The sequence below is a fragment of the Sitodiplosis mosellana genome, unplaced genomic scaffold, assembly GCF_009176505.1.
Source record: "Sitodiplosis mosellana isolate CC-2019 unplaced genomic scaffold, AAFC_SMos_1.0 Smas_scaffold_6191, whole genome shotgun sequence".
Classification (NCBI taxonomy): Eukaryota; Metazoa; Arthropoda; class Insecta; order Diptera; family Cecidomyiidae; genus Sitodiplosis; species Sitodiplosis mosellana.
The window spans coordinates 3,843,518-3,856,525 of NW_022601432.1; the positions used below are offsets into that span (position 1 = coordinate 3,843,518).

The window sequence follows — 13,008 nt, forward strand, 5'->3', positions numbered from 1 at the left end:
ACGACAACGACAACGACAACGACAACGACAACGACAACGACAACGACGATGATGAAGAAAGAAAGAAACAAACAAAAATGTAAATTCTTCAATGCGGATTCTACTCTACTTTTCGAGTGAAACGGTTGTATATGTGAATTCTAGCGACCCATCTCAAAATATTACGGCTGCATTTTCCTTCTTCTTCTTCTTATTCTTTTTTTTCGTCTTTAAAACAAATGCACACAGCATTAATGCATTGATAATGAGCACATTGGTTTTTGGTGCAACGAAAAAAAATGGTGTTCGGGTGCATATTTTAACATGCATCCCACCAAAAACCGTATCAAGTAAAATGATTTGTACATATGGCAACTATGGGTATAATGTTGTAGTCGATTTAATTGAAATTCGACTTCAATTACGGATATCAATAACAAATTAAAATTGTAATTGATACTTTTTCTTTGTTGCTCACCGCGTGTATCGCTCTCATCATCATGATTCGTTGTGGGGAGGGTAGGAAAGTTTATGTTGTTCATTTTCCCATTTAGCAACAATTGAAAATCAGCTACTGTGTTGCTCTTCCTATTACTTTTTCTATGCAAAACGGATTTTCAAAACACACAACAACAACAACAACAACAACCGACACTAATAATGTGAAACATACACTAGTGACGTGAAATATTAGAGCAGTGCCGACACAGTCGATGAGTATAAGAAGGAGATGATCAGATGAAAACAAATTGCCGTACTTATTTTACCGCAGCTTTTGTTCTCGTTCATTGTTCGATGTTGGCTTTGAGAGGCTCCTGCAACATAAACAAGACTCAAACAAATCGGGTAAATGATGGACGAACGAGTGAGCGTCAAGTACTGGTGTTGATGTGTATTTTACTTGTGTCGAAGGGATCGTGCTGCTACTGCTGTTGTGTTTTGTTTATTTGTTTGCTACAGCAACAACTAAATCAGGTTTCACCACAAAGGACAGGCACAGACAAATAGCAAATAATAGTTTTTTTTTCTTTCGGCAGACACTTATCACGATCAAAATTTATCGTGTATGTTCAAACTATCGTGATTGTTGCCGAAACACCGCCCATTTTTACTATTTGGTCCGAAAGGATCTGATTTTGATTCGATCCTTCGGTGGTGATTTGCTCTAGTTTTTCCGATGTTTGCAATTTTTTCTGGAGTGGGGATGGACAATTTGTACAGTACCTGAACTGGTGTTTTGGGATGCATTAAATAGCCATAACAACTAAACGAATCAGTTCAGTTGCGATCGATTTTCTTAAGGGAAAACATACATTGGGTGCAAATTGTTTGGGAATTTGTCGAGGAATTGTAAGAATTTTGAACATCAAACGAAAAAGAACGAGAAATATCGAAAAAAGATCGAAAAAAATTCTATGAGAACTGAAAAATACGAAATAGATAGAAGATACAATAAGATAATAGAAGGGACAAGTTAGAAGAACAGTGCCTAAGTCACGTGGACTCGTACAAATCAGTTTGATATGATGCTGCATTCGAATATCTTTAAATTGAGTTCACCACAAAAAATGGATATCGATAATATTCCATCGGCGCCTGGCAATCAAAAACCAGTGATTAGGCCGCAGTTTGTGAATAAACCGAGCAATTTTTCCATTGATCACATCTTGAACAGCGCCGGAAGCACCCGTGATAAATATATGTCCGATTGTGGTAAACAACAAACGGCCAACGAATTGCACAATTTAAACAATCAACAAAGTGATCACTTTATAATCGAAAGTGATGTTCATCAGTATCCTCCAATATTGAATTGGCTTCAATATACACGGTATAAACCTCCTCGCTTACCACGTAAGTAAATCACATCTTTTTCGTGAATGATACAGATAAAAGAGGAATTTTTTCATTGCATAATTCCATGCGCAAACTTTCTATTCTTAAAATGATAGCAGATTTTTGCGTTTTCTTCCAGTTTGAATGAACTTTGCATTTGGTACACACACGTGTGCGCAAAATCAACAAATTTTAATTCTTACAATCTAATTTTTTTTAATCTAAATTGGGAAATCTAAGAAATATTGCCCGTAATTCATTCTAAGATTAAACAAATGAGACAATGATGTAAAGCGTGCTTGAAAACAAATAAAATAAATTAAAATGTGACATTAGAATGGCCTAGCCTCCAAAAGAGAACTAAGATTTTCGTGCTGATTATTTTCAGTTTCGTTTGAAATTCTGATTTTTGCGCAAAAGTCGATTTTGCCCAAATTGTCCATTGCGTTCTTTGTCAAATTTCAAATTCAATGTTTTACCTTCATTACAAATCATTTTCTTCCTTTTTTTTAAAAAATCATAGGACCAGTTCGAAATGGACCAATCAAACGTACACCTGGACGATTACCACGGATTCCATTCACTCCATTTCAACTGAATGAACTGGAAACTGCCTATAAACGTGCCAATTACCTAAGTTCAGAAGATGCAAACAAATTGGCGATTCGTCTTGATTTAACGTGTGTGCGCGTGAAAATTTGGTTTCAAAATCGCCGAGCTCGAGAAAGGCGGGAAAAACGAGAATTAAATACAACGCCACCATCGATTTCGCCCAATCACAGTCCTTTGCACTGAAGGATGACCCTTGGTATAAGCCAAAACTGTTGTGTATATAGAGAGATTTTTTTTACTTACCTTTTCATTGAATGACTCAGGATATATCCATAGGAATAAGTTATGTTTTATAAATTATGCTGAAACTAAGGCATTTTACGATAAAAAATCGAAGAGAAGCAAATATATGACTTGAACAATTTAAAAGTGTTTTTTGTTGTTGCATTAGATGATGTGAGATTATGTTCGACTTTTTTCGAGCTCAGGAAATCGCGTTTTTTTTTCTAGATGCAAAAAAGACTTACCTTCAAAATATCAAAGCAACCTAGTTGCAGCAATCAAGCTATCTCTTTTTAATCAACAGCCATTCAGACATAGAAGTCTCGATTAAAACACCCATCGAATTGAAATGTATACATTTTTATTTGATTATTTTATAAATATGCTGTTATTAATTTCCGAAACATCGTTCCAGTTCGGATAATGTTGCATTTTTCTATTTTGTTTTTTTTTTTCTTTCAATTTTTGATTACGATTTTTTTTGTATGTTGTCTTATGTTGTTTTTCTTTTTCTTTTTCTCTTTTTCTTATCTTCAATAGTTTGATTTCATTTTTGCAATTTTTCAATTTTCGATTGTTTGGGAATGAAACATGATTCAACAGTGGTAAATAGTGAGCAAGCGTTCATATCTTATCTAACATTTTGCACCTAAGCAGCTACTATATATCCAGTGACCAGATTCAATGTGAAACAATTCAAAATGTTCAGTCACCGAGATATACCATGATCATGCTGATTGTCGACACAATTTCGGATAAATGCAAATCAATGAGACATTGTGTTTTTTCTCTTCTTCTCCTTTGTAAGATTGTCAGTTCATTTTATAAATCCCGATTGATTTGTTCACATCATTCAAATATAAGAATATTTATTGTTTTTTTTTGCGCTTTCATGATCTATTGAGATGACTTAATTTGAATCCCGTTTTTATTTCATTCACTTTTGAAGTAATAATATATATCTTAACAGTTAAACCTTACGCTCTTACGGTTAAATTGTAAATGCTTAGCCAAAAAAGCCATTTCAATTGGACGAAAAATTGTGATTCATCCAATCGAGTGGCCTTTAATGTTTTGCTTGTTTAAATTGTTTTTTTTTTCTCTTTCTCTTTATTTGTTAAAAAAATATATGTTTATACTAATTTCTGTCTTAAATTGCCTAGATCTAACATTTGAAGAAATTCAGTTGATTTATTCACGTGTACAAATAAGAGGTTGAACATTTCAGTGGAAGTCACTCGTTCCAAAAATTTGTCTTGTTGTGTTTTTTTCTGTTTCTACATTTGTTTTTAAGCCTTGTTTTGGTTCTTCGTTTTTTTTTTCGTATTTCTGTCACAAAAATGACGGTATAAAGGCACACACATTTTGTATGAAATTGTTTTTAAAATTGAATATATTCGGTTGTTGTTTTGCACATACATAATATCAGCACTGCTGGTGAACCTGTTCAAAAATTTAATGTTTCGCTTAAGGCGCACATCAAACCGAAAGACAAAAAAAAATGCGCATATTTCAGTTTATGAGCTAACAAAAATGCATGTTACGCAGAAAAAAAAACCGTTTTTACCACATTTTCAATTGAACATTGAACTTTTAATACTTAGTCTTGTTAGATTTGCACATTATCACGCCTGCTCATTCAATTTATATATCTCTCTCTTCAGACGTATTACAGACTCAAGCCACATGCATTGATCGTTGGCAATCATGTCACTTAATCCATTGAGATATCTCACTGATTGATTTCACTTTTTCGTTTCCAACTTTTTTCTTTCTTGAAAACGATTGAGACAAAATTCTGGATGGCACCCATTTTACTCAAATCCTGATTGTGGCCAAAAGCGGTGTAAAACCGTTTCAAGCACAAAACTGAGAGTAATTTTGTGTGAAATGTGTATAAAAATCGCCAGTCTGTATATCATTGGTCGTCCATCGTCATTTTCGATTGGGCCAAATGTCGTGAGCATCAACTGAATGAATAAAAGTTACCGACGCTATTACTAAATACAATAGATCATCTTACACTCTACAGTTGCGTTGATTTCTTTTCTGTGTTTTTTTTTATGCTTTCAATTTAAATTGAACAATTAACGCTATTCATTATGATCTAATATGTGACTAAATCAATATACTCTTCATGTGTTCAGTAAGCAACAAAATACATTTACAGCTATTTGGCAAATTCATGTGTTAAGCCTCAAGTGTTGAAATAGTACAATGCACACAACACCATGTGTCGCTGGTTGTGTCATCAAATTGAACAGTCAGTACGTAATGGGATAACATTCGTAAATCGATGATTTTCAATCATACAATGTCAAGATATTACTTTTTAGTTTCTTTCCCCATGAAATGGATCGATCGAGATTACAATTCACTTGGAGAATTAACAAAGAGAATCGATCGACAGTACAAAATTGATTGACTGGAAAAACAATTGGACTTTTCATTCAGTTGCAATTTTACACTTTGCATTTTCATCCAAGTGTTTGTCTTTAGTTAAATACTTTTGTTTCGTTTCATAATATCTTAGCGAACAAAGAATTATAAATGGAATAAGATGCATATTAGAATATAATAACAAAACGATAACTAGATATTTAAATCGACTTTAGAAGACTTGACAAACTATGCACCATTTTGGTCATTAAATGCTACAAGATAATTCATTTCGAATTGTTTTCTCCAGCGCTTACGATTGTAATGTTTTTAATAATTTAAAATATATAGATTTATCTGTTGACGATTGCATTACGTAAATAAATGGTTTCGAATCCGAACGATTGAGACGTTCATCGATTCGGTTAACAATAAACAATTATTGTTTTGTTTCTATTCTCTTTCTCTCTCTCTCTCTCTCTCTCTCTCTCTCTCTCTCTCTCTCTCTCTCCTTTTTTTCTTTTTTCCCCTTTTTTGCACAAATTTAATACAATATTTACTATCCAAATGATCGAAGAGATGCGTCCGCGTGTTTTTTGTATAATTTAAATGGAATGTGTATTGCACAAAACGTACGTTTTCCATCTCGATGACAGGCACCTGTCTCTCGCCAAAAGCGCTTCTCTTGCACATTTTTTTTTCTCTATCGGAATGAAGCTCATCAAATCAAATATTAAATCGTACGGAAAACGGAATAACTTTGTCAAGAAAACTACAGACACTAAAGAAAATAGGGAAAGTAACAGACACTAAAAAGTGAACAGAATTTCTCGTCCCCTGCTTTGGATAGAAAACATTTTTCAATAAGGTAATTTTGTTTGATTATCGTTCTAATTTTATCATGTCATTGATCATTGCAAATTGTATTCCATTCAAAACATTTCTTCCTCGAATATTTCCAACAATTTTTTTTTATTCATTCGTAATCGAATATTCGGTAACTTTCAGCGAACAAAAAATACATACGTTGTCATTTTGTAAATAGAAATTGAATTTTTGTTTCGTTTTTTTCTCTCTTTTTTTCTCTATTTTGTCATTTTCTTGGAATAAAAATGTGTCTATGATCAACAATTCTATATATGTATACCATCAAATATATAGTTTGAAAAATGACTCAAAATATACTACTAAATTGCAATAAAAAATAGGCTTTTCATACACTTACAATTAACGCAATAACATTAATGTTAAAAACACATTTTTAAAAATTAGAAGACGATCTTATTTTTGATGATGGACGCTTTTTTCTTTGTAAGTTGATGTTATGTGAATCATAACATTCACCAGCGCATACTTATTGTTTTTTTTTTCATTTCTTTTCTTGAATGAGTGAGCTTAAGTTTTGTAATTAACTTGCCTAGCACTACTAAGAATTTGCTAATATCCAATCGCTAGACACTATATTTTTTTTCGTTGTTGTTGTTGTTGTTATGTTGACCTGAATCAAGTTGGTTTGGCGGGCGTATTGGCGTATGCAGGTTGTGAATTTTATCTGTTTATGTTCGCTTTGCATTTGCTGCTGGACGATTGATCATCGCTTGATATTTGGCCAATTGATTCGTGAGATTTGCATTCATTTCTTCGAGCATTTCGATGCGCTTCAAATGGCTGGTCTTTTCGGACACAAGCAGCTCAACTTGACGCTCCAGCTTGTCCATGTACTCCTTCTTCTTTCGTCGGCTTTCCTGTGCTGAAATCTATGTGTGTGAAAAGCGAAAATTGATTATTTTTCATCTGAAGGAGATTGATGGAAAAAGTCACACTAAACTGCCTCAATTGGGCACTGAGGGCACTGAACATTTGATTGCGAACACAAACCTTGTTCTTGATTTTCCTTCGGATTTTCTTGAGTGATTTTTCTTCCGACTTTGTCAAGGGAAGTCTGGTTGGAATGGGATAACCCTCAGCAATTAGGGTTCGTTTCTCTTCTTCGGTTAGTTCGAGTTGGCCCGTCGACCCTTTCTATAGAGTTAAAAATCAAGCAAAAATTGTTCGTGTAAATAAGAGAACGTGCTCAGAAGTGAAAAAACGGAGAGGTCGTTGGCTTACCGGTTGGTTGCTGATTAGCGGTGTGTGAATTGGTTGACGTGAGCTGGAGGTAGTGTAGCCACGTGAGCTATTCGGTGATCCACCGTTAGCCGATTGATTGCCGTTTTTCACGGTTTGCTGTTGGGCCTGTGAGCTGTTTGGTGAGAATGAGGATAGACTTGAGGCTGGTGACGAGGGGATTGTGTGTATTTCAGCACTTTGATTATCTTCGGAATCATCGCTTGATAATGACGATGGTGGTGTTGGAGGTAAACCAAATCCTACCGTAAAAATAAAACGAAATTTAATTAATTTTTCGAATCAATACTCAGAAAGTGAATATGCCAATTTGTACTGTACCTTGTGTTTGTTGGCCATCCATTCGGATATTTAGTTTTGGAACAACGATTCTTTGCTGGGTGCCATTCAAGATGATTTGCTGGTTTTTCAGTAAACTGTGTGAGACTGGTGATAATTGCAACGAACCATTCTATGAATGAGAACAAAAAAAAAAGTGTCAGACATTTTCCGTCATTAACTCCATTTCTCCGTGCAGCGTCACAACTTACCGTATTATGTTCGAATACAAGATCTGTGTTTGTGTATGTGGCAACATTGGCCAAATTCACATTGATCGTGCCAAACTGTGATTGGGCATTGGTTTGCTGCGTTGGTTGCGTAACAATAATATGACTGGAACCATCGAGAATGCTTCCGGTTGATGAGGTGGATGCGATCGGTGATGGCGGGCAACTTGAATCCGGCGATAATGGTTCCTCTTTGATTGAACCATCCACTGTGTCCGTTTCATAGCATTCAACGGCAATAGTGTTTTCGATTGCGGTGCGATTGTTCTCGAGTTTCGGTGAGGTAAATGCCAATCTGGTTTGAAGCAAATCATTTGTGTTCAGGCTGTTAATGGTGTTGATGCTGTTGAAATCGGCCATTGTGCTGGCACTGGTTGTCACAATGAAATTATTGTTGTTGGTCGATTGACTGTTGGCCGGCAGAAGCATTGAATTTTTAATACACTTTAGCGATGTATTCAACGTATTATGGTTGAGGAGGTTGGTATCGTTGTTGTTGATTTGTTTCGTTGCTGACAATTTCGTCGAAAGCACATTTGTGTTTATCATTTCATAATCCTCATCCATTTCTAATTGAACAAAACCAAATTTTTGGAATAAATTTAATTTTTTCTTTTTCATTCTTTTGAAATTTTGTCTCGTTCTTCAGATTTGAAAGGATTTCTCGAGACTTTGGATGTTTTTGGCTCGAAAAATTCTTTTATTTGGCTTCAAAATCATTTGCTGGAAAAAAAATTGGTTTCCCACTTTGAATTGATATCACTTACCATCGATCTTATTTTGAAGACTACGCGGTGAGTCTGGAATTGAATCACCGTCCGAATTGAGGCTGTACGAATGCTCCGTTTTAATGGGCTGACCACCGTACAGTGCGTCAGTCATCAATTTATCCTGGTAGATGACGGCGGATTTTGGATCACGGTCCAAAAATGACCATTCAATCATATCGGAATCGGTGGATAGCTTCAGAGCCTCTTCCATTGCCTAATCGTGGAAAGAGTAAGGAGAAAATGGAATAAGTACATATACCATGAAAATATGATTCATTTTTATAATAAAATCATATAAAGCTGAAAGCAGAGTTGTGAAATGGTTTTGGATTACAACATTGTCTGTTCTCGACAGTCGCGGAGTTAAATCAGTGCGACAAACCGCAATCCATTCGCGAATGTAAACAATTGGTTAACGCAATTAAATCGAATGATCCACACACACACACACAGACACACACATACGACAGTTGTGTCTACATCAAAGTGATCACCTTATTTTATCCTATGGCCACTGTCGTTCATATATTTATTTTGTACCGTCTTTCGTCAGGCGAATAAAATCAACAACGGCAAAGAAGAAATGAGAATGAACGAACGAACGAACGGGAAATTGTTTATCGTTTCAAAAACAAAGAAGAAGAAGATGCAGAAAAATAACTTACGGCAAGTGTTCTGCACTGACTAGAAGGAAATATTCATTATTATTAAAATTGTGGTGTAGCATGCGATCTATTGGACGAGCATTTATGCATTTGGAAATAATATGATTTATGCTTAATTATTTTCAGTTTGGCGAGTAAACACGAATTAATGGGTGTTTGTTTGCGTTTGCTGATTTCTATTTATGCGTAAAATATTATCGAGGGAAAAATAAATGAAAAAGAATAACCGCTCTGTCCATTATCCACGCACCGTCGCAACGTGCTCACTGTGTAAAATGGGTGAAATACATTGATTCCTTTGATTTGAGATGAAAAAAAAAGACTTCTCTCTGTTCGGTTGTTGTGTTTCTCTCTCTCTCTCTCTCTCTGTCCAATCGATAATAAAAATGAAGCACGTGATTGTTGGTCAGCACCATTCTTTGATTGCAACCACGCGATCTATCTATATCTGAAATTGTGCGTGCACAAAATGCGGCAATGGTCGAGCAATCTTTAATCTAGAGAAGAAGGGCGCGAGAAAAAAAAACCATATGGACGAATCATAGCATGCATAGAATATAATAGGAAACCACTTTGAAAGATTTTTCTATTGCATAGATAATTATTCTTGCGTGAATTCTTGTGCATTATGTAAAAATTAAGCAAAATAAGAGGGAAAAAAGGTAGCAGCAGCAGCTGCAGCAGCGGCGCAGAATATGCTATTAATTATAATGATTTCTTGTTCGATACAATTTTTAATCAATCTCTTTGGCTTCGATTTATCCATTCGGTCTGTTGGTTACGTTGCGTTTGCTTTGCCATTCGGTTATTTTCATGTTTCATTTGAATAGTTGGAATGCCTGAACAATTCCGAATGTGTGCGCTTTTTTCGCTTCATTTCTGAAATTTACCAAAGAGAATTCGCCTAGGGTTTGGTTCGTTTTGGCTTCAGTCGTTATTTTTTTTCTTTCGTTAGTATGTTCAGTTTGTAAAAAGCATTAGGAACGTAGTGTGTGTGTGTTTGATTGTGTCTCTTGAACAAATCTGAATATCTATGCTTGCCACTCGGCTGCCGATGTTCTGACTGACACTCCAATCTCATGATCGCGAGCGCGAGTGAGGTGAGTGTGAACGGATTTGAAAAGGTGTGGCAATTCCTTTTCCCTCATTCCACTTGCTATGCGTAAACATGAGCACGTAAGTGGATGGACTCTATAACTGGTTATATGTTCGCTTTTGCCGAGCGCTACCACTGTCAATGCTGCATAACAATCGAGATATTGTGTGTAAGTTTGAGCAATTTGCAAAGTCTTTTGGATTCAAGCATTGACTTAATCTTTTTGTCACACACAAACACGCACCGATCGCGGCATGTCTCTCTCTCTCTCTCTCTCTCTCTCTCTCTCTCTTTCTCCCACTCTCTCTCGCTCAGTCTTCCACTTGTGTTTTTCATTTGTTTCGAATGAATTTCTCGAGCGAGCACAGTGATTAATTCAGCGCGATTACCAGCATTCAGATCAATCTCGGATCAATGTTCAATGTATAGGTGATGTGCCGCCGCCAACTGTCACATACATACACAAACAAGACGCACACGCGTTTTACCGCTCGCACACCTTCAAATTAATATGGTTTGACAATTTTTCGCTGTTGTTGTTATTCAATTAAATTTCTTTGGCGTTGATTCATTTTCGACCGAGTGTGTGCGCTTTTTTTCTTCTTTCTTTCTGCGCACAACCTATGAAGTTTCATTCACCTTCTTTTCTAAAAGTGTTGTTTTTTTCTGTGCAAAAAAGTGAGGAAAAAAACCGCGACTTGATCATGGCGCAGAGCGTGCAGTGTTTGCACGGCTGATCGTGCAAAAGAATCAAGTCGCTCAAAGTGAATGGGAAAAGAGTTATTCGTCTTAAACAGTTTATTTCGGCTCTTTTTTTCGCTTCTTAGCTATCTTCAATCTTGACGATAGCAAAGAAAGTATTCACGACTCATTTTTTTTTCGTTGCTTCGTTTGCCGTTGGTTTTGAATGAAATGCTCAAGATCTTGGTTGAAAAGAGATGTCTTTCATTGGTAAATGAGGATAAAATGAATAAATTCTGACGTCAACACCTCGATTTGCTTGATCTTAAAACGTCAAATAGATGTTTTTTTCTTCGGTTCGCTTGGTTTGCGCCCCGAAGTAATCCGGCAGAAATGCTTCCTTCGGAAAAGTAGAGAAAAAAAAACAATTATGAGAAATATTAGAGCAACTCTTTAGCGGCTAATTCAGTTTTCTCAGTCAAAAATAAGTAGGCACTTGGTTTTCTTTCTTTTTCGTGGTCGGTGCTTCTTTTCGAGCTAAACGATTTTAAAAACCGAAACAAAAAAAAATAATTTATCGTGAATGTTCTTATGGGAAAAGTCCAATGGGCAGATAAATAATGTAAGTACACAAATGAATGATCGCATAATTTGCACAACCGAGCATTTTACTCGTGTCGGTCTGACCCTATTTGACTTTGCCAGGGAGAGAATGGAGTCTTATTGCAAAAGAAAATTAACTGTCTTTTTCAACTCCGAGAACTAATATCGCTTGAAACAACGATCTCTTGCTCTCGCTCTCTCCAGCGACGTGTTGATTCGTGTAGAAAAACCAAAAACGATTCAAGAAGTATGCGCAATGCAACCAGATTCAGATCACCTCTCACTTATTTTTCGCCTTCGTGAAATACACACACAAATGGTTCCATGCTTTCCTTGTGATTCCGATCGGCTGGCGAGAAAGTTGATATATTCATATGTATAGGGAACACAACCGAAAGCATAACAGATAAAAATATAAATAAAATGGCAGAAAATGAAAAAAAGCTGCCAAAAAAATGTGAACAGCCAACCATCCAAACGCATTCTCATTTAGATATTTCACTTTTTGTCAGCGTTTTTTTCTTCTTCACGTCCATAGATGGATTTTGTGCTCTCCTGTCGACCAACTGAATAAATTGACGGCTTACACAGCGAGAGAATCGAGATGATGATGATGAAAAAACAGCAGCAGCAGCACACACACAGACACATACAGCGCACATCAAATAAATGAACGTGCTGAAATTAAATTCAGATTATGGAAAAGAAACCGAGTTATAAAACAGAAGAGGGAACAATTCCCCAACTGAATCGAAAAAATGTTCAGCGCACGAAAATTCGAAATATCATCGCCGAAGGTGAAGTGAGGTAAAAAAAACAAAATGCAATTACGTACGAATTATCACAATGAGGTGTGCAAGTTTTTCTACTTTTTTCCCTCGGTTTTCTCGTCTCTCTCCTCATAATAATAATTTTGTTTTTGCGCTAGTAGTGCGGTTCGGTTTCAAAAAAAAAAAATACAATAAATGAAAAGAATGTTTACAGCTCGCAGAATAAAAAAAACCTAATTCTACAAAATGCTTTCAGTCCAAGGTATATGACAGAATTTATTTGAAATTCAACACCCATCGAATTGCAAAGGAACAAAAACGAAAGAAAGAAAGAAAAAACCCATAAGATTGACAGTCACATCGATAAGGTGTTAGAATGGCACGGTTTTTTTTTCTACTGCTGATTTTGTTGGTGTTTATGCCAGCAACACAAAAGCACACACGAAAAATGTGCGGTGAATGCAAAAGCGCTCACCTCAAATTATGCTGCCAAAAAAAGCCGATAACACACAAATTAATTTAAATATGTACTCAAATGAGAGTTAAAAACATATACATATATTTCGTTTATAACAATTCATAACAACAACAACAACAAAGACCAACACGCACCGAAGTAAAAAGGTTGCGAAAAGGCGCGAATGCATATGCAGAATAATTTTGTTGGGCTTTTTCTCTCTCTCTCTCTCTCTCTCTCTCTCTCTCTCTCTCTCTCTCTCT

The 13,008-nt window shown here is 35.8% G+C and overlaps 2 protein-coding genes across 5 annotated transcripts in view; one reads left to right on the forward strand and one right to left on the reverse strand.

Moving 5' to 3' along the window:
* Positions 1 to 1,547: 1,547 nt before the first annotated feature.
* On the forward strand, positions 1,548 to 2,610 carry LOC129576531 (homeobox protein MSH-D). Its single transcript, XM_055461752.1, has 2 exons — positions 1,548 to 1,833; positions 2,339 to 2,610. The coding sequence occupies exons 1-2, from the start codon at positions 1,548 to 1,550 to the stop codon at positions 2,608 to 2,610; spliced, it is 558 nt and encodes a 185-aa protein (XP_055317727.1).
* Positions 2,611 to 2,993: 383 nt separating this feature from the next.
* Positions 2,994 to 13,008, reverse strand: part of LOC129576933 (cyclic AMP response element-binding protein A) — a 43,454-nt gene continuing 33,439 nt past the window's right edge. For all 4 annotated transcript variants that reach the window (XM_055463090.1, XM_055463089.1, XM_055463087.1 and 1 more), the window contains 6 exons: positions 8,471 to 8,687; positions 7,686 to 8,272; positions 7,477 to 7,606; positions 7,138 to 7,397; positions 6,907 to 7,050; positions 2,994 to 6,785 (listed from right to left, as the gene is read on the reverse strand). In XM_055463090.1, the coding sequence (XP_055319065.1) occupies positions 6,585 to 6,785; positions 6,907 to 7,050; positions 7,138 to 7,397; positions 7,477 to 7,606; positions 7,686 to 8,272; positions 8,471 to 8,687 (1,539 nt within the window). In that variant the 3' untranslated portion in view covers positions 2,994 to 6,584. The remainder of the gene's footprint in view (positions 6,786 to 6,906; positions 7,051 to 7,137; positions 7,398 to 7,476; positions 7,607 to 7,685; positions 8,273 to 8,470; positions 8,688 to 13,008) is intronic.

Bases quoted from the DNA above. Each gene is read 5' to 3' on its own strand.
- LOC129576531 (XM_055461752.1), top strand. From the start codon at position 1,548: ATGGATATCGATAATATTCCATCGGCGCCTGGCAATCAAAAACCAGTG. The intron at 1,834-2,338 runs GTAAGTAAATCA...AAAAAATCATAG, and splicing joins TAAACCTCCTCGCTTACCAC to GACCAGTTCGAAATGGACCA.